The sequence below is a fragment of the Colletotrichum paranaense genome (genome assembly GCF_030867605.1).
Source record: "Colletotrichum paranaense strain IMI 384185 chromosome Unknown Scaffold_1.1, whole genome shotgun sequence".
Lineage (NCBI taxonomy): Eukaryota > Fungi > Ascomycota > Sordariomycetes > Glomerellales > Glomerellaceae > Colletotrichum > Colletotrichum paranaense.
The window spans coordinates 1,157,751-1,178,462 of NW_026848959.1; the positions used below are offsets into that span (position 1 = coordinate 1,157,751).

At 53.0% G+C, this 20,712-nt stretch overlaps 7 protein-coding genes across 7 annotated transcripts; 4 read left to right on the forward strand and 3 right to left on the reverse strand.

Annotated features, from left to right (window-relative positions):
* Positions 1 to 371: 371 nt before the first annotated feature.
* On the forward strand, positions 372 to 2,384 carry CPAR01_00402 (uncharacterized protein; the record flags this gene model as incomplete). Its single annotated transcript, XM_060484694.1, has 5 exons — positions 372 to 728; positions 782 to 967; positions 1,030 to 1,081; positions 1,145 to 1,657; positions 1,708 to 2,384. The coding sequence occupies 5 exons, from the start codon at positions 372 to 374 to the stop codon at positions 2,382 to 2,384; spliced, it is 1,785 nt and encodes a 594-aa protein (XP_060355551.1).
* Positions 2,385 to 3,024: 640 nt separating this feature from the next.
* CPAR01_00403 (modin) lies at positions 3,025 to 6,553 on the reverse strand (the record flags this gene model as incomplete). Its single annotated transcript, XM_060484695.1, has 4 exons — positions 3,025 to 3,382; positions 3,458 to 4,097; positions 4,421 to 5,377; positions 5,443 to 6,553. The coding sequence occupies 4 exons, from the start codon at positions 6,551 to 6,553 to the stop codon at positions 3,025 to 3,027; spliced, it is 3,066 nt and encodes a 1,021-aa protein (XP_060355552.1).
* A 1,401-nt stretch (positions 6,554 to 7,954) lies between these two features.
* CPAR01_00404 (uncharacterized protein) lies at positions 7,955 to 9,474 on the reverse strand (the record flags this gene model as incomplete). The annotated part of the gene is made up of 4 exons (XM_060484696.1): positions 7,955 to 8,565; positions 8,651 to 8,835; positions 8,984 to 9,398; positions 9,471 to 9,474. 4 exons carry the CDS (start codon positions 9,472 to 9,474, stop codon positions 7,955 to 7,957), a joined length of 1,215 nt encoding a protein of 404 aa, XP_060355553.1.
* Positions 9,475 to 11,705: 2,231 nt separating this feature from the next.
* On the forward strand, positions 11,706 to 12,977 carry CPAR01_00405 (uncharacterized protein; the record flags this gene model as incomplete). The annotated part of the gene is made up of 2 exons (XM_060484697.1): positions 11,706 to 12,017; positions 12,099 to 12,977. The coding sequence occupies 2 exons, from the start codon at positions 11,706 to 11,708 to the stop codon at positions 12,975 to 12,977; spliced, it is 1,191 nt and encodes a 396-aa protein (XP_060355554.1).
* A 799-nt stretch (positions 12,978 to 13,776) lies between these two features.
* On the forward strand, positions 13,777 to 15,479 carry CPAR01_00406 (uncharacterized protein; the record flags this gene model as incomplete). The annotated part of the gene is made up of 2 exons (XM_060484698.1): positions 13,777 to 13,864; positions 13,915 to 15,479. The coding sequence occupies 2 exons, from the start codon at positions 13,777 to 13,779 to the stop codon at positions 15,477 to 15,479; spliced, it is 1,653 nt and encodes a 550-aa protein (XP_060355555.1).
* A 1,791-nt stretch (positions 15,480 to 17,270) lies between these two features.
* CPAR01_00407 (O-methyltransferase) lies at positions 17,271 to 18,512 on the forward strand (the record flags this gene model as incomplete). The annotated part of the gene is made up of 2 exons (XM_060484699.1): positions 17,271 to 17,559; positions 17,623 to 18,512. 2 exons carry the CDS (start codon positions 17,271 to 17,273, stop codon positions 18,510 to 18,512), a joined length of 1,179 nt encoding a protein of 392 aa, XP_060355556.1.
* Positions 18,513 to 19,076: 564 nt separating this feature from the next.
* CPAR01_00408 (phosphoribosyl transferase) lies at positions 19,077 to 19,909 on the reverse strand (the record flags this gene model as incomplete). Its single annotated transcript, XM_060484700.1, has 3 exons — positions 19,077 to 19,244; positions 19,314 to 19,772; positions 19,877 to 19,909. 3 exons carry the CDS (start codon positions 19,907 to 19,909, stop codon positions 19,077 to 19,079), a joined length of 660 nt encoding a protein of 219 aa, XP_060355557.1.
* Between the last annotated feature and the right edge of the window lie 803 nt (positions 19,910 to 20,712).

The window sequence follows — 20,712 nt, forward strand, 5'->3', positions numbered from 1 at the left end:
ATAATCCCTAATTAGTTTGTCCACTAGCCTCCTCTCTTCTTCCTCTTTCTCTCTCAATGCAAGGAGCCTACGTCTCAACCTCGGGACTAACGTATTTGTTTCAACAATCCTGTGATCCGTCCATCTTTTCTTTTCGTTCCTTGTTTCCGTTGTTCTTTGAAGCTTCTTGAGGTAATCAACCTAGGACCAAATACTCCCTAGAGAAGACATCAAACTCGCCTACGGCGCCAAGATCCAGCTCCAGACAAGGAGAGACAGATATAGAGAGGACGAGCTTGTGATAACACGCATATTCCCCCCCCCCCCCCGCCCCTTCCAAAACAAAAAAAATCTACATCCGACCGAAAAATTGATTGACTAGAAATTCCACAATGTCCACAACCACCACTCCCGCTGCAGCGACCACAGCCGCCGTCCTCGACAAGAAACGTCTCTCGTCCGATGGCAAGACCGAAGTCAGCACCAATATTGTCGATCTCTCCGCCGGAGCCAAGCTCGAGGCCGAGGCCAACGCCAACGTCGAGCAGCGCGCCGGCTTCACCGCTGGAGGCTCTGCCTCTAGTGTTGATCAGGCCAACAACGACCAGCCCGAGTACCCTTCGACCGCCAAGGTGGCGCTGATTATCTCTTCACTGTGCCTTGCCATCTTCCTTGTTGCTCTAGATCAGACTATCATTGCTCCTGCGCTGGGTGCAATTACGGCACAATTCCAAAGTGTCAAGGATATTGTGAGCTATTTATTGCAAACCTTCCAGCAGGGAAATTCGTTAATAGGTCTCAGGGTTGGTATGGCTCCTCTTACTTGCTCACCACCACAGCTCTCCAGCCCATGTACGGAGCTGTCTACAAGCTCTTCAATGTGAAGATTGCCTACCTTACAGCCGTTTTCGTCTTTGAGATTGGCAGTTTGATCTCTGCCGTTGCGCCATCCTCAGTTGTCTTCATTGTCGGTCGTGCCATTGCTGGAGTATGCTATCCTTCTTAATCCAATGGACCATTTATTGTGCTCATACTGATTGACCTTCTCAGATCGGAACCGCGGGTCTTTTCTCTGGATCAATTGTCATTATCTCCCTAATCAGTATGTCACCTCAAACACCACGGCCTACATCACCAACATGAGCCCCCACTAACATTCCCGTAGTGCCCCTGGAGAAGCGTCCCCTTGCCTTTGGTCTCGTCGGCGGCATGTGGGGAATCGCGTCCGTTGCAGGGCCTCTTCTTGGAGGTGCCTTCACCGACCATGCTACCTGGCGATGGTGTTTTTACATCAACCTCCCTATCGGCGGCCTCGCCATGCTAATCGTCTTCTTCTTCGTCCATGTTAATCATAACTCGGCCGAGTCCCGCAACACGCCCTTCATGAAACGTGTCCGGCAACTTGATCTTGCTGGTGCCGCCATCTTCATCCCCGCCATTATCTGTCTGCTTCTTGCCCTGCAGTGGGGGGGCGCCGATTATCCCTGGAACAACTCGCGCATCATCGGTCTCTTCTGTGGCTTCGGTGCCATGATCGCCATCTTCATTGGCATTCAGTTCTGGAAAAGTGACCAAGGAACTCTGCCTCCACGTTTGTTTAAGAACCGCAACATCTTATCGGCAATGCTCTTCGCGATGTTCTTTGGCGCCGGCTTTTTTCCCCTTATCTACTACCTCTGTAAGTTTCCTGTCGCTCCTTTCCTGGAGCGCTCTGCTAACACAGCCTAGCTCTCTACTTCCAGGCCATTCAGGGTGTGAGCGCTGTCCAGGCTGGAATCAAGATCCTACCTCTCTTACTCTCAACCGTTCTCAGCGCCATCGTTTCGGGGGGCGTTATTACTGTTGTCGGCTACTATAATTTTGTCATCATCCCTTGCATGATCCTATTTACTGTTGGTAGTGGCATGCTCACTGTCCTCAACGTTGTTTCGCCCCCGAAAGAGTGGCTCGGCTACCAGGTCATCGCGGGCCTTGGACTCGGCGCCGGTTTTCAAGTTGGTGTCTTGGTCGTGCAGACTGTACTACCACAGGAATGGGTTCCTGTCGGTACTGCCGCGGTCCAGTTCTTCCAAGCTCTCGGGGGGGCTCTCTTTATTGCTGTTGCCCAAACTGTCTTCCAGAACGGCCTCATTGACACTATCAAGGCGGACAGCATCGGAATTGACCCTACCATCTTCATCAACAGTGGTGCCTCGGAGGTCAAGGATATACTCCGCAGAATGGGTCGACTAGATGCGTTTGACATTATCCTCCAGGCGTATATGGAGGGTCTCCGAGACACATTCTACATCACCCTGGCTTGTGCTGCTTGTGCCTTCATCTGCTGTTTGTTCTTCCAATGGAAGTCGATTAAGCAGGGACCTGACGGTCACAGAAAGAAAGCAGAGCCTGCAGTTCCTGTCTAAAAGAAATGTACAAGTGTCAACCTTTTCGGATTTCGGTATTTAATGTAAAGTGCGGTGACCGTTTCGGGCGGCCGAGAACTAGCTTCCGAGGCTAGGTAAAAGTGAGATAGATAGGGAGCGATAGAAACGGCTTTGTTAATATATTAAAAGGGATATAAATTAACGCTAGCTATCGCTTTAAGTAACATAAATCTGTTTTTCAAGCGTCGAAGTGTTTTATATACTATTTATACTATTTGTTTAACTATTCTACCTTTGCTAGCTGCTCGGGCGGTTCTCGATATCAATTACATGATATTAATACACAGTATTAGTGGATACTGTAACTGTCTCAGTAGACTACTATCTATATTATATGCAATAAATACTATTATTTTAAATTATTTATGACAAATAGTATCATTACGTAATTTGATAAGGATATAATTATCATAATACTGTTTTTAGCTAGATTGGCCGGTTTGGGTGATCCGTCGTGTGGGGTGGGGTCTTATAAGACCTGCCGTATTCCGGAGTGTGCCTGCGGTGGCTGTGCAAATTCTCACGAATCTGCCCAGCCTGCCGTAGACTCATCCGGCATGCAGCCTAAACTTTCCATAATCCACGACCAACAACTTTTCCATCGCACCACAAATTGTCCTCAAGTCGAAGGCTCCTTTTGTCGCCAATTTCCTGATGCTGCTGATCTAAGTGGTTGAGAAGATCTCGCGCTGTTGTCGCGATTCGAATTCTCATATCTGGGCTTCCGCCAAGCCGAGCGCTCACCATTTTCCTTCTCATTTTGCACATCTGAGGGCGTCGTACGATCCTTGAGCTTGTCGGGCAGACCGCGAGCAACGTTGACACGCAGACGACCGGTTCCCCAGACCTTGCGATCCAGCGCGTTTCTTGCTGCATCGGCCTCTTCAGCTGTCGCAAAATCGACAAAGCAGTAGTGGTGCTCACCGCCCTTGGCCCTAGTAGACTCATGGGGAGTGATACGCTTACTGATGGCTAGTCTTTATCGTCGGAGTCAAGTTAGCGGCGGCATAGGGTAAGTTCACCATCGCTGGCGACTGGAGGGGGTTTCCTACGGCTTGTGGCCCTCAAGAATTTGTTGCAGTTCATCCTGATGTTGTGCCTGGTCAACCATTGCACCCAATCCTCCAACATAGAGTCTCCTGCCATCCCCTTCCGTCGCAACGACCTCGTCGAAGTGCTTGATGGCGCCGTACGGTCCGCTCTCGATGCCGCTGTTCCTACCATTCCGCGCTGGTGATCTGCCAGCCTCGTCGCCGCCCTCAGCCCGCGATCCTGACCAGTCTCCCCACCTGTTGAAGGAAGGCTCTCTGTCGCTTTGCCAGCGACTCCGGTTCTGCTTCTTGGGCTCGCATGGGCCGACCTTGAGCGGTCTACCACGGAGGCGCGCATCAAGGGAGGATAGTGCCCGTTCGGCGTCTGCGCGCTCAGCGAAATCGACGAAGCAGTATCCGGGATTCCGAGCCGATACTGGATCCATGGAGATGTGAATTTTTTCGTACCCTTCAAAGCCATTGTCTTTCAGCATCTCCTCGATGTCGACGGGCTGGATGCTGTAGAGAAGGTTGCCTAGATAAATGCGCCGGCCATCCTCTAGGGCGGCGGGCTGCTCTGATGACGATGTCATGGTGTCGTTTGATGAGATCCGGGGATCGAATGAGCGTTGAAATGAATAGCTCGCAGCCTTTTGTTTGCCTACCACGTGTCGTTGGGAGGGATGTGAGGGATCAAAATTTGAGAAGTCTAGTGAGGGGCATGATCCAAGTACCCAGTGGGGTAATTCGCGTTTTTGCGGCTAGGGTTCACCGGCACAGAAAAGCTTATACTTCGTTCCATTGGTCAGTGAACAATGAATAAAAGTAAATATATCAGGCTCTCAAATTGCAAGGTCCTCATAACTGAATTGAATGCATTAAAGAGCGATGGTATCGAAATCCAGCTCGAGAATAAGCGCCTCAAACACCCTCATAACCTAGCTCAAAGAATGAACACGGGCTGTCTGTTCCCAATCAACTCACTTTTCGACACTTGCACATCCTTCTTGTCGAAGTCGTGCAACATCAACCAACAAATCATCCTGAATACGAGTGTATACCAGATTGCCAAACGCTGCATCTCAATATGGTTGGGTACTATCGTTTCCCACTGTGGCAGCTCTGACAACTTGCTTGGCTGCGGAAGTTCCGGCTGATCACCAGGTTGCTCAGTCTCGATGCGATGAGGCCACGTCTTGACCCTGCTGATGCCGGGCGTGGGCGTCGAGTCGTCTAGAGCCTTGGTTGGAGACTCTCCGGGGTTAAGTCTCAACGGCGACGGAGGGACTGCGCTGCCGGCTTGGGGTGAGCCGTTACCCAAGCGGGATCTTCGTTTCTCTGTGTCGTCGTGTATAGCTCTTGAAACGACCTCGTCATCTCGCTTACCCCTCTTAGTAGAGTTGGTAGGCACTACACGCCATAGTATGCGCTCGAAGTATGTCTCCATGAACCTTTGTTCTCTCATCTCCAGAGGGATACCAAGCAGGTCCCGAAATGAAATCTGTTCTTTTCCCCTTTTATCCGGACTGTTGATGGCTGCCAACACTTCCTGGAGGTGACGACGTAGCACATCGAGCACGATTCCCTGGTCTCGTTTCTTGAGAGATTTGTCTGCCACATCAATGGCTTTGTGCAAGAGACTCATTCTTTTGCTCGTTAGAGGCGGGTTCTCGTCAAAATCGTTGCTCATCTCCTCCGCTGACTCCGAAAGAGCCCTAATATCTTCGACGGCAGTTTCAACCCTCTCATCGATGACAGTCTCCGCCTCTTCTTCAACAACCGTGAGATCGTTCATCAACAGTCCGCTAAAAGCGATAAGCAGACGCTGGAGTGACAACGAATCTCTGTCCCAAGAGAAGATTGTTGGATTGGGCAGGAAACGGAAGCATCTTCCTTCAATGTGCAAAACTCGCGCGAGCATGCCGATGACCTCGAAGGTAACTGCCTAAAAGTCAGTCGAACATGCACAAATTCGCACAGATTCACTCGATTAACGAATTACATACCAGAAAAGAGGTGCCGGTCTTTCTTTCCTTCTCTGTAGAAGAGCGTGGTTTTGCCGTTGCATCCTATCTGGGTCAAAGTCTCCGCAATGGCATCGCGAGTGCTCAGTTGAAGGATTTCGACCTTGGTTCCAGTTCCCGACGACGTTTTGAACTCCCTCTGCCACTCCAAGTCTTCGTCGGGGTCCTTCTTAACTCGATAGAAAGTTGGCACTCGCCCAAAACAGAGCTCCTTCACTTCAGATGTCGGAATCACTCGTCGCTCCTCAAATACAGTGGGACCAGTTTTCTCAAAAACAAAGACGACGCCCAAGTCGGGTACACGTGAGCCAGTCAGACTATAGCCATTTCCTTCCGCGCGGTACTGGTTGTTGTCTCGGTCGAAGACTCTCCAATAGAGTCCAAGTATTGCTGCTAGCTCGACCAGATGAGAGATCGTAGAGGTTGCATAGGGCTTCTTGATGGAGGGGTTCGCATCGAAGCTTCTTTCCTTCGCCTGTACTTTCACGGACAAAGTCGGCTCAGGCAGGTCCGGGATGATGGAACTTGGCAACCATTCCCCTTGGAGCTTCTTGCACTCCCATTCTTTGGAATCCTTCTCCATTCTTTCAAGGGCGATTAGGAGATAGACCCATGTTGCTAGCTCGTTGTTGACAGTGTGGACCTTTTCAGTAGGCTTAGACGGCTTTTCGTCGTTGGTTCCGTTGGCTGGTCCAGGGTTTGGGAATATCTTGGCATATTCGAGTCGGTTCTTGGTACAACTTTTCTCAGTGCCCTCCACGGACCACATCTCTCCTTTTTCAGGTTTATTCTGGTTGTTTGGGGGGGCCAGAAAGATGATTGGCGCCTCGAACCTAACCTCGAGACGTAGCTCCTTGAACTTTGGCCGTTTTGTCGTGCCTTTCGCCCATCCTCCCATCACGTCTTCGGTGCAATTGGGAAGCCCTTTAGCCGACGCAAAGATCGCTTGCATGATCTGTAGAGTAGCTGCAAAGAGAGCGACCACCGAGACGACGAGAGCAACAATCGCAACAACTACGTCGCTCCCTCCGTTAGCATTGCCATTGCTGTTGCTATTGTCGCTCGGGCTATTACTGGAATTGCTGTCGGCCATCTTGACAGATGTTTACCCCGTGAAACACCACGTAAAGAAATGACGAGTGTGACGGAGACCATCAAAGTCCGAAGTCTTCGCCAAGAATCCTATCCCATACGGCTGGGATTGAGAATGAGATCGGTGATGCTACCCCGCCGAGGGAGATTCCGTTGATCACCGGCAGAAGTGGGTCGCAAATGGACGAGCCGGCGCCGGAGTTGTGAGCACGTGGACGGCGGCGACTAGCCGTGTCTAAGACCAAATGTCGGTGAAGGGTGTCTGGTAGTTTAAAGGACCATTGTTTCGACTGGAGACGACATTCTCATCGAGAACGAGACATAAGTAAATAGATTAACGAAGCGGAAAAGTCGAGGACGAGGCTTTGGTAAACTACCGCAATTGTTGATTTTGCGACGGTTCGCCCCGTCTCACAGGATTCGAGCTGCAGGTGAAGGCCGCTTATGCGGCATCCCTGGAAATGCGCATCATGAGGTCCAGCTCAGCCCATGGCGCAGCCCAAAACAGTCGGAAAGGGACACCGCGGATGTACGGATTTTGCGGCCTGCGTAGACTGCCTGATAAGCAACAACAAGAAAGTGTGCCATTGGTGGTCTTCTTCTGCGAGAGACTAGCCGTATAACCAATAATTCTGCCCGTCAACACAGGTGCGTCATCATGTCTCAACCATTGGGCAGAGTTCAATTGGAGAAGCTGGCAACTGTCACATCTCACCAACAGCACTCTTCTGGCTCAAGGAGCAGGCTACGCAGAGCCTCCTTTCTCGCATGGAAACCTGAAGGCTCTCGCTGCGGGCCTCAGTTCTTGCGTGCGAATTTGCTCATTGGAGTCTGCCCGACCAACCTGTCGCACGTTAGACGTCATAAGCCATCTTTGATTTCTGACTCAGAAGCCGGCCGAAAATACTGATTGGCCCACTGGACCCAATGCCCGACGCATTCTCTCTTTACCCCTTGATTTCGGTCAACATGCGATGATCAAAATGAGGTTGGAAGAAAATAATCAGGTGCCTTCCACTTTTTTGAGATTGGTGGTTTGGAGTTGAGTAGAGTGTTGTTGTACTGAAGGGTTGAACCCTGGCGAGCGGTTCGTCTGATGCTTTCGGGATATAAGGGAGTCTGTGCATAGTGTTATGCGGGATGACGGGGCCATGCCTCCATTTCAGAAGAATAACTATGAAGACATCTCCGGCAGCAGCATCCTAGCGACACATCAATCAAAGTTGGCAATCATAAAGATGGTATGCTAATCATGGGTCGCCTTTGCGGCCTGGGAAGGAAGCAGGAAACTGTTCCCTTGAAAGGGACACGATTATGAAATTTGGAATCTTGAGCGTCATTATGGGTCTCAATTCGTGGTATTCTAGCTACTTAGATTTTAAACAAAGAAAATTACGCTTCGTTAGTTCTTCAATATCCCATGCTGACTCGAGTGATTTGATGCACTCTCCAAGTCATCAGGGAGATGCTCGTAGGGCCCGGCCTTGCGATCTGTGTCTTGCCTGAATTCCGACACAATCACCTCCTTTGTTTGCATGATTCCTTCCATGGGACCCAGCTTGCGTCGTGTGCTCATGGCATAAGCCTCCTCCTCTGCATTTCCGCGCCGGACGGTGGACCGATGCGTAGAGACATTAGTCCCTCGACCGTAATAGTGCAGTCCCGATGTTCCGCCGTGAGATTTTGACGATGACTTTGCTTGCCTCCTCTTGTTCCACAATCCGTACAGTGTCGGCGCGTTGACCACGATCGCGGCGGTGAGCAGTTCGGTGCTAGCCCATGTCGTTCGGTTGATTTGACTGTCCTTGTTCGTAATGTTGATCGGAAGTCGAATGACGGTAATGGCGATGATGAAGACGCCGAGCGTGAAGAGGGCGTACAGCTGAATTTTGCGTTGCCATGGCGTCTTCAAGGAGAAGACCAGGGGAAGTGGTAGTACGAGTAGCATAAAGTCGGTGACGATGTTGAGGACACCGACGACGACGAGTTGCATTTGTGCCTTTGAGCATGCGCCTGCAAGGGTTGAGAGTCAATAATCAGAGTTCGTTCCATCCCATCGGCATGTCTTGCATGTTCGGAGAATTGGCTAGTCACGTACCTGGGTCAGGAACAACCTGCCAGTAGAGATGGAAGGGATTGCATTCGCTGAACGTCGTCACCTGGCAGGCGACGTAGGTGCAGAAGAAGATGATGGAAAATGACCAGATGGTGATCTTCTCGAAACGAAGATTCAATAACAGTCGACGATAGACATCCAACAGGACGAGCTTCTGAAGCCAGAGGCTTGGGAGAATGTCAGTATGATTGATCGTAAAAGTCTAATAACCTTCCTGACTCAAACCGCTGCAAATTGTGACCAAACGGCCCAAAGGAGCGCTGAAGTCCAGGGTGGTTGAGGGTGCACGGTGAAGCAAATGGGGGCGGCACTGACTAGGAGTTGTAAAAGACCCGGTTCACAATGGACAGTTTGCTGCCGATCTCCCGCCTGTAGATCTCCTCGTCGGTAAATGTGTGATTCTTTCGATATGCCGCCGAGACGTTGTTCGTGCCCCAAGTCAAGACGACGTGGATGAGGCCGAGCCGCGTCAGAGCGCAGATAATGGCGGCGACTGTGAACCAGTCGCCCAGGTTGTATTCCTGTCTGGAGATGTGCACCTTTTTCCAGACCAGCCGAGCCACCATGATAATAAGAGCCAAGCAGCTAAAGAGCCAATGGATGAGTAGCGTCGGGTCGTCCATGGCCGGCGAGTGTCCGAGGCTCCGGGGGGTCGACGAGACGATGGGACGGGACGGAGACAAGACAAGACAAGAGACGAAAAAGAGAGACGACGGAAAAAAAGGAGCCTCTTGAGAAGAGGAGCGCAGATTCGGGGGCAGATCATGAACATTATTATCTTCTCGGTTTCACGTCTACGTACTCATCGCACTAAGGTAGGGGAGAATAGGGGGCCTTGCTAGCTTGATACGCAAAGTCTTCCGATCCCAGCTTGCCCGAGGTACTGACCTGCTGTGTGAAAGGACCATCATACCATTCTCAGAAATGTTTGCGGGCGTGACCAGACTCTGGGGAGTCTGGGACCTTGCCAATGCTTGTAGAGCGGCCAGAGCCTTGCAGAGAAAAGAGAAAAAAGATGGTCCTAGATGAAAGGATCAGGGCTTGAGACCTCCGGAGTTTGGATGCTGCGAACCCCAACTTTCCCTGGTGGTGGTTCGGATGCACGTCGGCTGTCGAGGAATCTCCATAAGATGTGTGATTGCGATGATCCACCGTGGGGCTCTTCCTCGCAGCAGAGACGCAGCTTGAGCAGCACGTACTCTTTCGTCTGTGTGGTCTGTCGACTTCTAGAAGCCGAGGAGGGCCGATTTGCGAGAGCCTGAGAGGAGACGTCTGGAATCTTGACCCAGATTCGCCTGTGCCGCTGTGCCGCTGAAGATTTGCTGCAGGATTTAGAGATGCCGAGGGAACAGGTGGAGCGCCAAAAGTCTTGCGTTGTAATTGTTCAGGTACATTCTGGACAGCCGATATTGATAGAAGTTTGTTTTGTTTGAGTTTGACAGCTTGACAGTGACAACTTTTTGTTTTTGCGCTCAGATGTTCTCAACGGCTACCAACGACGGGAGCGATTGCTTAGCCGATCGAATCCCAACTCAATACGGACGTTTGCTAGTCTCCTTCGACTGCTTTCAACGAACTTCACTGAACTGAGTCTAGCGGCGGCGGGCGGCGTTGAACTTTACGAGTTTCTCCCCGGCTGGGGGGTTTATCGGAGCAAAAAAGCTCACCGTGAAGAGAACGGGAATGGGCTGACCGTTGGTCCGCCGGCTACTAGCATCACAGCACTAGTAAGTGCCGCCACAGTCGTATTACACGTATACTTCAATGGTCCCTCCTCCAGGATTCAAGGCCGGGTTAGACGGGCTTGGCAGCCTGTTGAAGGTCGTCCAGGATGATGGGATGTACCTACGGATAATGGATATTGTTGTGCAGACCCGATTTATTCAAGACCCAAAGATCACAATAGTGGGAAGAATGCCGGGTTTGCGAGATCATCGTAATCAGGACTTCGCCCCGCCGCTAGTTTGAGTTGATCAACCGAATCCCCCCCACGTTACGTTGAAGCGATTTACGGTAATAAGAATGTCGTCTTTGGGTCTCTTGGCTTTCCGCTGCCCGGCACATGGCTTTGACAGAATATTGACGGAACTTAGCCCCCAAACATGCCACATAGGGTCAGATTTCCTGCCTCAAGAATTGGCAAGAGTCAGTCACCTCGTCCGGAAACGTTCTCTGCCTGTCTTTTCTGAGGCTTTCTCTGCTCAATGGCGGAGATTAATGCTCGGGCTTGATCCGTAGTCAGCGGCCTAGTGGTAGACTAATATCCACGATGCCGGACTGATGCAACACTTGCTCCATTCTATATGAGACCATCGGGCGTGGTAGTCCCCCGGTCCCTGTCCGCCCGCTGACTCGCGCACAGAACACCACTCTAATATGAGCCGACTTGCTCTTGTTGATGGAGAAAATTTCTGGCAGAGCAAGCTGTTCGCGGCGGTGCGCCTCCTTTTGCGGCTTGCCTCTGTCCCGCCCCCCCGACTTCCGCCGTGATATCATCTCGTCCGCTGGGACCGCTGGGCCACAGCCCACCTCGACGGTCCTCGCTAGAGATCGGGACCTAGCCGCGTGGCGTTCTTGTTCTCGACCTTTCGGCTGACTGCCGCTCTTCAGACACACAGACCGAAGCGGGTGGATGCTGCTCGCCGGGCCCCCCAAGGCGCCCAAGGTCTCCAAGACCGGGCTTAATGTCGTATCACCCTTCCACGCCTCCATTCCTTGATTGTTCTTCTCCATCAGCCCTATCTTAAAATCACTCGAGGATGGACCCTTTATGCCAGGCTAGCGGAGCACGCGGCAAGGTGATTTTCATTCATTAAAGAAGTCCCAATTGCCACCCTCCCGTACCGCGTGGCCCAAAGTTTAATCCCCTGCTCAACCGCTGTCGCTCTTTTCAGTCCTTTCCCGGTTCCTGCAGCTCGCGTCCGTCCCTTTATTTTCCTTTTTTACTCGTACTCTAATTCCAGAAAGACGGTACCATTCCTGTCCGAGTGTCTCACTTCCCAGGCCATCTACGTGACACGCCCGACGCAGCACAACCATGCAATTCCTCAAGTTCACCGCTGCGGCCGCCGCTCTGTTGGGCCAGGCTTCCGCGTTCCCTCCCGGCCCTGGATTCGGTTTCCCGGGCGGGGGAGGAGGCCCGGACTCTCAGCCGGATAGGGATGGCTGCGTCGACTCCGAGGCGGCGTACATTCGCTCCTACTTCTACGTCGGAGGCGGGTACGTCGACGATGGTTCCGGTGGTCACATCTTCCGCGATCAGATGTACGTTGAGAAGTTGCTCCCCACGACTGGAGTTTCCCAGGAGACGCCGATCGTCCTGATCCACGGTCAGGCCCAGACGGGTAGCGTAAGTTTGCAGATCTTTCCCAGCGGGATCCTCCCTCGCGATGTCATAATATTGAATATTCGCTGACCCTCCGTCCCTCAGAACTTCTACAACAAGCCCGATGGCGGTAGAGGTTGGGCCTCTCACTTTGTGAGACAGGGCTTCGAGGTCTACATCGTCGACCAGACGCTCCGTGGCCGCTCCGCTTGGATGCCCGCCTACGGCGCCTCCAAGCCCTCGACGTACTCCGCCGAGATCATCCAGCAGCGCTTCACCGCCGTCAAGGAGTACATGCTCTGGCCCCAGGCTGTCAACCACACTCAGTGGCCCGGTACCGGCATGATGGGTGATGAGGTCTTCGATGCCTTCTACAGCTCCAACGTCCAGTTCATCAATAATGCCACCTACCAGCAAACGACCGTCCAGGCCGCCGGTGCCGCCCTTCTCGACAAGATCGGCAGACCCGCCGTCGTTCTCGGTCACAGCCAGGGCGGTCTCATGCCCATCATCATCGCCGACGCCCGCCCCGAGCTAACCAAGGCTCTCATCCTCCTCGAGCCTACCGGCCCTCCCTTCCAGGAGGCTGTCTTCAGCAACAAGTCCGCCCGCGCCTACGGTCTCACTGACATCCCCGTCACCTACTCCCCTGAAGTCACGGATCCCACCACCGACCTCGTTCAGCAGACCTACCCTGCCAAGGGCGAGAACTATGTCCAGTGCGTGCTCCAGGCCGAGACCCCCGCCCCGCGCCAGCTCGTCAACCTCGCCGACAAGCCCATTCTCCTCGTTACCTCTGAGGCGTCCTACCACGCTCCCTACGACCACTGCAGCGTCGAGTTCCTTCTCCAGGCCGGCTGCAGCAAGACGGAGCACCTCGAGCTCGGCGAGGCCGGCTTCCACGGCAACGGCCACATGTTCTTCATGGAGAAGAACAGCTACGAGATCCAGAAGACTCTTCGCGATTGGATCCAGGCCTTGTAAGGATTTGGCGATGCTGTCAAAGCGGGCCGGTGGGTGTGGAGGAAGAAGATAATTGAGTGATGTGCTCATGTGTGCGTTTTGTACGAAAAGAAGCGGATACCCATAGACGATGAATATCATAATCTGGTAATGACACGCACTCGGTATCCTCGTCGCCTCCCAGTCTCATGCGATCGTCGAGGTTGGCTCGGATTACCGTTGTGACATCCGGAGAGATCTGCCATTAGACTTCAGCCACGTGCCAGTTGATCCCAGTGTCGGCCGAGTCATCCTCCATGTCCGAGCGCAGCGATCTTTGACATGTTGACGGGAGCTCACATGAGACTTGAGCTATATCTTGACAGCCTGGTCGAAGAAATGATCGTCGCTGGCAGTGGGGGGACTTGTCAATATTGCTTTCGTCCCCTCCCGCTGAGTCGTTGACGCCATGTCATATCTGTCCCCGACGGGGAGGTTGGAGATGAGTAGCTTACACGGACCAGATCTCATACAGGCAAACTGCCAAAGACTGAACCTCGGATTTTGACTTACACGCTCTTGGCTTACCTCTGCACCTTCGCCTCACAGACTTTGCGCTTGGAGCATCACGTTAAGCTCTGGCATCGCCAAACATCGCAGCTGCACCTCAATGGCGTTTCAACTAATGCAACTCATCTTTGTAACAGATTCCAGCACGGTGGCTAAAAGGTGCTGGATCTGTGGTTTAAAATGCAGCTACCTGCCAGGCTAGAAGCTAGAAGCCTTCTAGTTTCTTGTGTCAATGACAGACTGCTTTTGCCCGTGTTGAGGACTTCCAGAAATGGCGACTACAACCAGTGTCATCGCGACCAAGGGAGCGAGCGATGGGGCCGCAGATTCGGGCCATTACACGATTGTTCGTAAAACGAGTATGTTCAGTTGGCGCTACTAGAAGTTGCTCGACGCTAATGTTTGCCAGCAAATCTCGACCGCATGTTCTACGTTTACCATCGCCTCGGAATCCAATCCAATGTTCTAGTCGCAGCTCGCTACGCCTCAGCCCAACCGGGCAAGCAGCGTATAATCCTTTCCGACGATGCAGTCTTCTCAGCTCTCCACGCTGTCGTCACCAAGTTCCCAGAGCTCGGTCTCGTCGGAGTGGTAGGGCCCGCCGCCGAGGAGGGCAAGCATCTCCTGTCTCTCGCGACACTCAACGAGATTAATCTCGAACGCTGCATCGAGTTCATCGACGACGAGACAACCCAAGTCGACGCCGAGTTTCTCGAAAAGCTCCATGGGAAATGGCACTGGGCTGATGGTACAGTCGAGGCAGGAGTGCCCTGGTGGAAAATCATCGTGATTGGACGCCGAGACGTTGTCTTCGTCTACCACCACCTCGTTTGTGACGGCGCGTTCGGTATGATATTCCACCGCGAGCTACTGGATGCTCTTAATGCATCAGCCGTCTCCGACGCGGGCTCCACTCCAACGCGCATCATCAAGCTCGATCCCGACAGGGTACGACTGAGCATGGCCCTCGAGAACACTATCCACAAGAAACCAGCGGTCCTGGGCGTTATCTACAACCTCCTCGTCTTCCTCTTCTACCGGTTCTTCTACGCTAAAAAGCTCTTCTTCATCAACTTCCCTAAGCCGAAGGAGCTACTCAAGGACCCGATGGCTGTCGTTGGGCCCGCGGACCGTACCGTCACAAAGGTCACGACCCATCGTATTCCTTCTGACAAGATGGACGCCATCATCAAGGCGTGCCGCGCGCATGACACAACTTTCACGCCGTTTCTGGCTGTTGTCGTCGCCGGCACCCTCGCAGCAGACTTCTATCCTCACGCTGAAGTCGGATTTACCCGGTACGCCGTGGATATGCGCGCCACGGGCTGCTTCGACACGGCTTCTTCGGACGAGGGTAAACTGCTCAACCTGGCTGCGAGTCTCCCTGAGCTGGAGAAACTGAGGAAGTACCGCCAGGCCTTCTCAGCATCATCCTCCGTAGGCGACAAGCAAAAAGGACTTACCGCGACCGTCGATTCCAAAGCCGCTTGGGACCTAGTCCGAGACTATGGGAGACGAATGGTGGAGTCGCGGAGCGGCGGGGACGAGTCTCATCTTTACAAGGCCTGGATCAGCGGCAATGCTCTTGGGCCAAGCCTCGAGGAGTTCACCGAGAAGTTGCCGTCGATGGGACTCTTCATGCAGAACAGTTTTTCAGTCTCCAATGTCGGATGTCTCAAGACCGCGCCTCCGTCTTCGAATGTTGAAGAGCCGGTGGTGAAGATTGAGGATGTGCAGTTCTCGGCCGGCCCGGTACAAGGTGCCGTGGGTTACCATGGTATTGTGTTCAATGTGGCGGGGGTTGCGGGCGGCGACACTGTCATCAATGCTTGTACCGAGGGAGGGATGGCTCCCGAAGGGATGGTTGAAGCTGTCTTGGATGGTGTTATGGCGAGAGTCAATGCATTGCTGCAGGAAGAAAGCACTCCAAATGATGGCAGTGGCCGCAAGGGATTTTGGCATGCCTTTGGTTGAGTCAAGATAAATCATATTGACGTGATCTTCTATAAGAAACAAGTTTCGATGTCTGCCGGGTCTACCAGATAGATGTGGATCTGCACATTCATGGCATCGTCACCAGAGTAGTGTGTCTAGATAGACGTCGGTCTAAGATAACTGGTTGAAGTTCGCCAGGTACTTGACTAAGAGTAGAGAGTGCTCAATATCGTTGATTACTTGATTTAAACTCAAGCCGAGGTGACGTGAACTCTGAATCCAGTCAACCTAGTATGACATGTGGTGTCAATAGCTCATAATTAAGGCCATTTATGAGATGCTATTACAAAACTTGGTTCATTAGAGACTCCACGTCTTAGCTGGGCGGGAGGCAATTCTTGATAGAATTTGTATTGACACATCTTACCAACACCACGATTTAAATTCAAGACTATAGAAATCAAAGAAGATGACAAATCCCGCCCAATGTTGCACGAGATTCACACTGAAGGTATGCACAGCGTCGAATAGTTTTGTCCCATGCCTCAAGTAAACTCTGATAGAACGGGTAGGCGACATAAGGTACTGTCTCATTGGAAACGCTTGTACAAGGGTTCAACATCAGACCACTACAACCGATCTTCAAAGTAAATAGGAAAAACTTCAATACTATGTTCCGGTAAATCTGTCAATCAACTCCGTGAGACAAACCCTCACCCAGGATCATGAAGACAAGAACCCTCTTCCAAAGCTGACTTCCCGCCAAGGGACACATCGCGGCCTAGACCAATCTCATCGGAGACCCATCACCAATTCAGTCCGAAAGAACCCACCCAGTGTGCAGTCAGCCGCCGCAGCCGACCCCCATGCCAAATCCAGCTGTAACACCCGAGAAGACGCAATCTAAATCTCGCACATTGGCATTCTGCATCACAAACCAACACGAAAAACTGATCAACTTTCCATCTCCGGCAGGTCGAAGCATCGAGCATAATCACAGACAGGTACGACGACGAAAAAGCACCAACGACACCGGTCCCAATAAACGGGGATACGGATCCTCAGGAATGGGTCGGCTCGTTCGTATCCACCGTATCTGAGGTATCTGCTTGGCTGCACCCTGGACCCCCCTTCGCCATCACAACGCTTACGCAGGATTAGGTAGCCACGAGAGAGAGCCCGGTTCCAACAAGAACGGGGGCCGCATGTGGGATATCCGTAACTGCACTCCGTACATCTGCACTTCCGCAACCTGCAGCGGAGCCTGCTGCCTGCATGTTTGCCTGTCTTTCAGAACTGTCAAGCTGCTTGAATAGGCGCAGACGGCACAGCTGCTTGAAGACTCCGGGAGCCTTGCGTGCTTTGGCTCGCCACGGGATGTTTGCTTCCTGCTCTGTCTTCTAAGCGCCCCCAGAAACCCGGTCGGAATACCCGTCGAATCGAGGCCTGCAGCGGGAACATGGGGGGGGGGGGTGGGCAGTGGGTTGTGAGGTTTATTTGCCTGCTGTGCCGTTGGGATGCATACCGTGAAAGTGATTGTTGGAACCGGGGGTTGGAGGGTTTTTTGGTGATATTGTGGACTGCAGTTACGATTGTTCCTGGAGAAGAGAGCCGAGAGACTATTGAGAGCCACCTCGCTTGGCGGGCACGCAGTGTGCAGCATGACGGAGCCTTGGGGGCAAACGGGTTTGGTATTAAAACGGCCGTCAGCGTCGTCGGTAAGGTCCTCTTCCCACAGCTTGTTACTCTGTAGCTTTGTCATTCTTCAGCAACAGCAACTGTGACCCGTCGTCAACTTCATTATAGCGAACACTGTATACACTTGCAGGGATGGCTACTGCAGACGCGTTGATTGCAAGTCTTCAGGACATCAACGGGGAGAGCTTCGCGGATAAGGCGGAGAGGATACGAGCCAGAGATGCATTGTATGATGCGTTGAGAAAAGTCCAGACGCCGTGGGATATCGCGTGGGATCACATCGTGGTCAAGGGCGGCGGGAACGCGGCGATCAAGACGCTCATCGACGCTGGCGTATTCAAAAAGTGGCACGAGGCTGGTGGTAAACCCATTACCTGTACCAAGCTCTCAAAGCTGACCGGCGCCGATGAGCACCTCATCCGTACGTCGAGAACATCCAGAACCCCGTTCAGCCATGAGAAACAGACTGACCTGGTAAAAACAGGCCGCATGATGAGGGCAATAGCAGGCCAACGCCTCGTCATAGAAACAGACCTCGACACCTACGCCCGCACGCCCTGGGCCCAGGCCCTCGGCGAAGACGCGCCTCTGCCGGCCATGTACGGCGGCTTCTACGGCGAGCTGACGAACCCAATGTTCCGCTCGCTGCCGTACTACCTCAAGCAGAACGGGTACCGGAACCCGACGGACAAGAACGACTGCAACTTCCAGCACTGGCGCGGGCCCGACGCCGTCTTCTTCAAGTACGTCGGCACGAACCCGCTGCTCACGTCCGACTTCAACGATGTCATGGAGTGTCATTCGCGGGATAACCTCACGGCGTGGACCGAGGTGTATCCCACGGACAAGATCATCGAGGGCGCGATCCCGGAGAGGCCGTTGGTTGTTGATATCGGCGGCGGGAAGGGCCATGATTTGAGGAAATTTCATGTTCGACACCCGCAGATTCCCGCGCGGCATCTCATCCTGCAGGACTTGCCCGATTTTCTGAAGGATGTCAAGCCCGATTCTGCCTTCACGATCCAGGCGCACGACTTCTTTACGCCACAGCCGCTGCGCGGGGCGAGAGCGTACTTCTTGCATAACGTGCTGCACGATTGGCCTGACGCCACGGCGGTGGATATCCTTAAGAATATCGCGATCGCCATGGAGAGGGGTTACTCGAGGCTGTTGATCCACGAGAGCTTGATCAGCGAGAGGGCGCCGCTTTCGAAGGTGACAGCAACGGATATGATTATGATGGCGGGGCTGGCGTCGGCCGAGAGGACGGAGGAGCAGTGGCGGGAGTTGATTGCGGCGGCGGGACTGCGGGTTGTGAAGATTTGGAGGCCGGTGCAAGCGGTTGAGAGTGTTATCGAGACGGAGTTGGCTTGAGAGATGTGATGGAACATGCTCGGGGCTTCTGCTTCGAGTGGAAGGATCTTTTCTTGTTTGAAGTATCTGTAAAGTTTAGCAAGCGTATGGGAGGCAGGTCTTTGATTGAATCGACGTTTTACTTGGTCGAATGTGGTAAAACTCGATTTTTGTGCATGTTATGATCATGTCTGGTGGGTTGAGCATCTAGGGGCGTAAATGACCATCGTGTGGCTAGATACTGCTGCTCAAGAATTGTAGGCAAGACAGCTCAGAAAGTCGGCCTCGTCTCGTTGATGTTTAAAGATCTCCAAAGCTGTTGATGTAGCATGTCAGCCACTGCCCCCAACCGTGGCCGCCACCAGCCATGGGTCAGAAGCTTGAAGGTCCAGAAATGAATAACTTTGAAATATCATTGGTGATGTGTATGCTTGTGGGCAGCTTGACGGCATGGCCCCTCTTGGTATCCTTTTATACGCCCTATGCTGGCTTTCTTTCGCCAAACAGCCCCGTCCGTCTATCCTCCTCGCCCCTCATCGTCGTCACGTTCTCATGTTACTCGTATGCTAAGGTCTCTCCTTGGGTTTACTGGCGCGCAGCGAGAGCCTCGGCCGCGTGGCGGTCGTGCTCGGCAATGTCGATGGCCTCCCAGGGGTAGTTGATCCAGACGTCGCCGACGGTGCGGGCGGCGAGGTAGTGACCTGAGGTCATCATGTCGGAGGGAAGGGTGCCCTTCTTCGCCTTGTCCTTGTTCTGTATTCCGTTACGTCAATACGTCTGAACTCGAACTCGATTCGCGATTGATTTGGGGATATGACTCACGTGCAGAACAAAGATACCAAACTCAGTCTTCTGGCCCTTGCCGAGGCGCTGGCTAGCAGCCTCAACGTCCTTCTCCAGCTCCTTGACGGCGTACTCAAGGGTGGTGCGGGTGTCGTCGACCTCGTCGACAATCAAGATGCGCTTGCCGACGAGGTTCTCCATCTCGCCGATAGCGGTCAGGTCAAGCCATTGCGTGCGGGTGACCTTTGTGCCAGGGACCTCGGGGACGCCAGGGGTAGAGTTGCCGCCGAAGGTCTCGGGAAGGCTCTCGTACAGGGAGAGACCGATGGCCTGGATGGGGATGTTGGGGTTGCCGGGCTTCTTCAGGAAGGAACGGAGGATACGGGCGGGAACGTAGCCACCGCCGCCGATTGCGATGATGAGCTGGGGTTGGAAGGTCTCGAGGATCTTGACGGCGGACTCCTGGCAGAGGTTGTGCACCTGGAAGAAGAAGAACATCTGTTAGCCCATGTTTTGCGACACCTTGCACGAACACGAAAACCCAACACTGGAATAAGAAAGTAATAGCGCTAGGGGTCTGGAAGAAGGAAGGAAAAACATACATCGTTGTACGTGACGTAGAGCTTTTCGACCATTTTTGCGGTGTTTGGAGGGGTTCTTTGACTCGAATTCGGTCGGTGGACGGGGTGTACTGCGGGGTAGGAGGAATGCTGCAGATTTGGAGATGTCTCTGACGTCTGGTATTTGAGAGGATGTAGAGAAGAAGAAAGAGAACGGGAGAGATGGATCGTGAATATTTCGGAGGGGGAGGAAATATACAGAAAGGTGAGTTTAAAGTGGAAAAGAAGCTTAAGTAGGGAAGAAATGGGACCCAAGGTTTCTGCCAGTGAGAAAGAGAGACTGCCGCTATTCACACGCGAGACGAGGACGGAAGGAAAAAAAAAAAGATGCGCGCCAGGCCTACCAGGACCCCTCCATCCATCGATGAGCAAAAGGGGACCCCGCCATCCAAACAAGGATGGATAGGCCATGGCGGCGGGCACTTGGGAGAGAAATTTTGTCTGGCGAGCCCCGAGCCCCGCGATGACCAGCGGGTTGCTTTAGACCCACTTTGGCATGGATCTGGCTGCTGCGCCCCGGATGCCAGTCATCCGACTGTGGCTTGTGAATGGCTGCTGACCGAGGGACACCATACCGAGGCTTCGGAGCCCGCCGTCTGTCTCGGTGAAAGAGCCCACTTCCGGTGTTTATTTACCAATGAAATCGGCGTGACTCTCAAATAGCAGGGATCAAGTGTTGCGCTCCTTCCAAAGTTCCTTCCCGTCCCAACTGAGGAAAGAGCTTGGTGCTGAATTTTCATCCCCTGCCACCTGCCACTTGCCATTGAAGATTTGACGATAATTTCCAGGCTCCAAAACGACGCTGTGGCTGTCGCCGC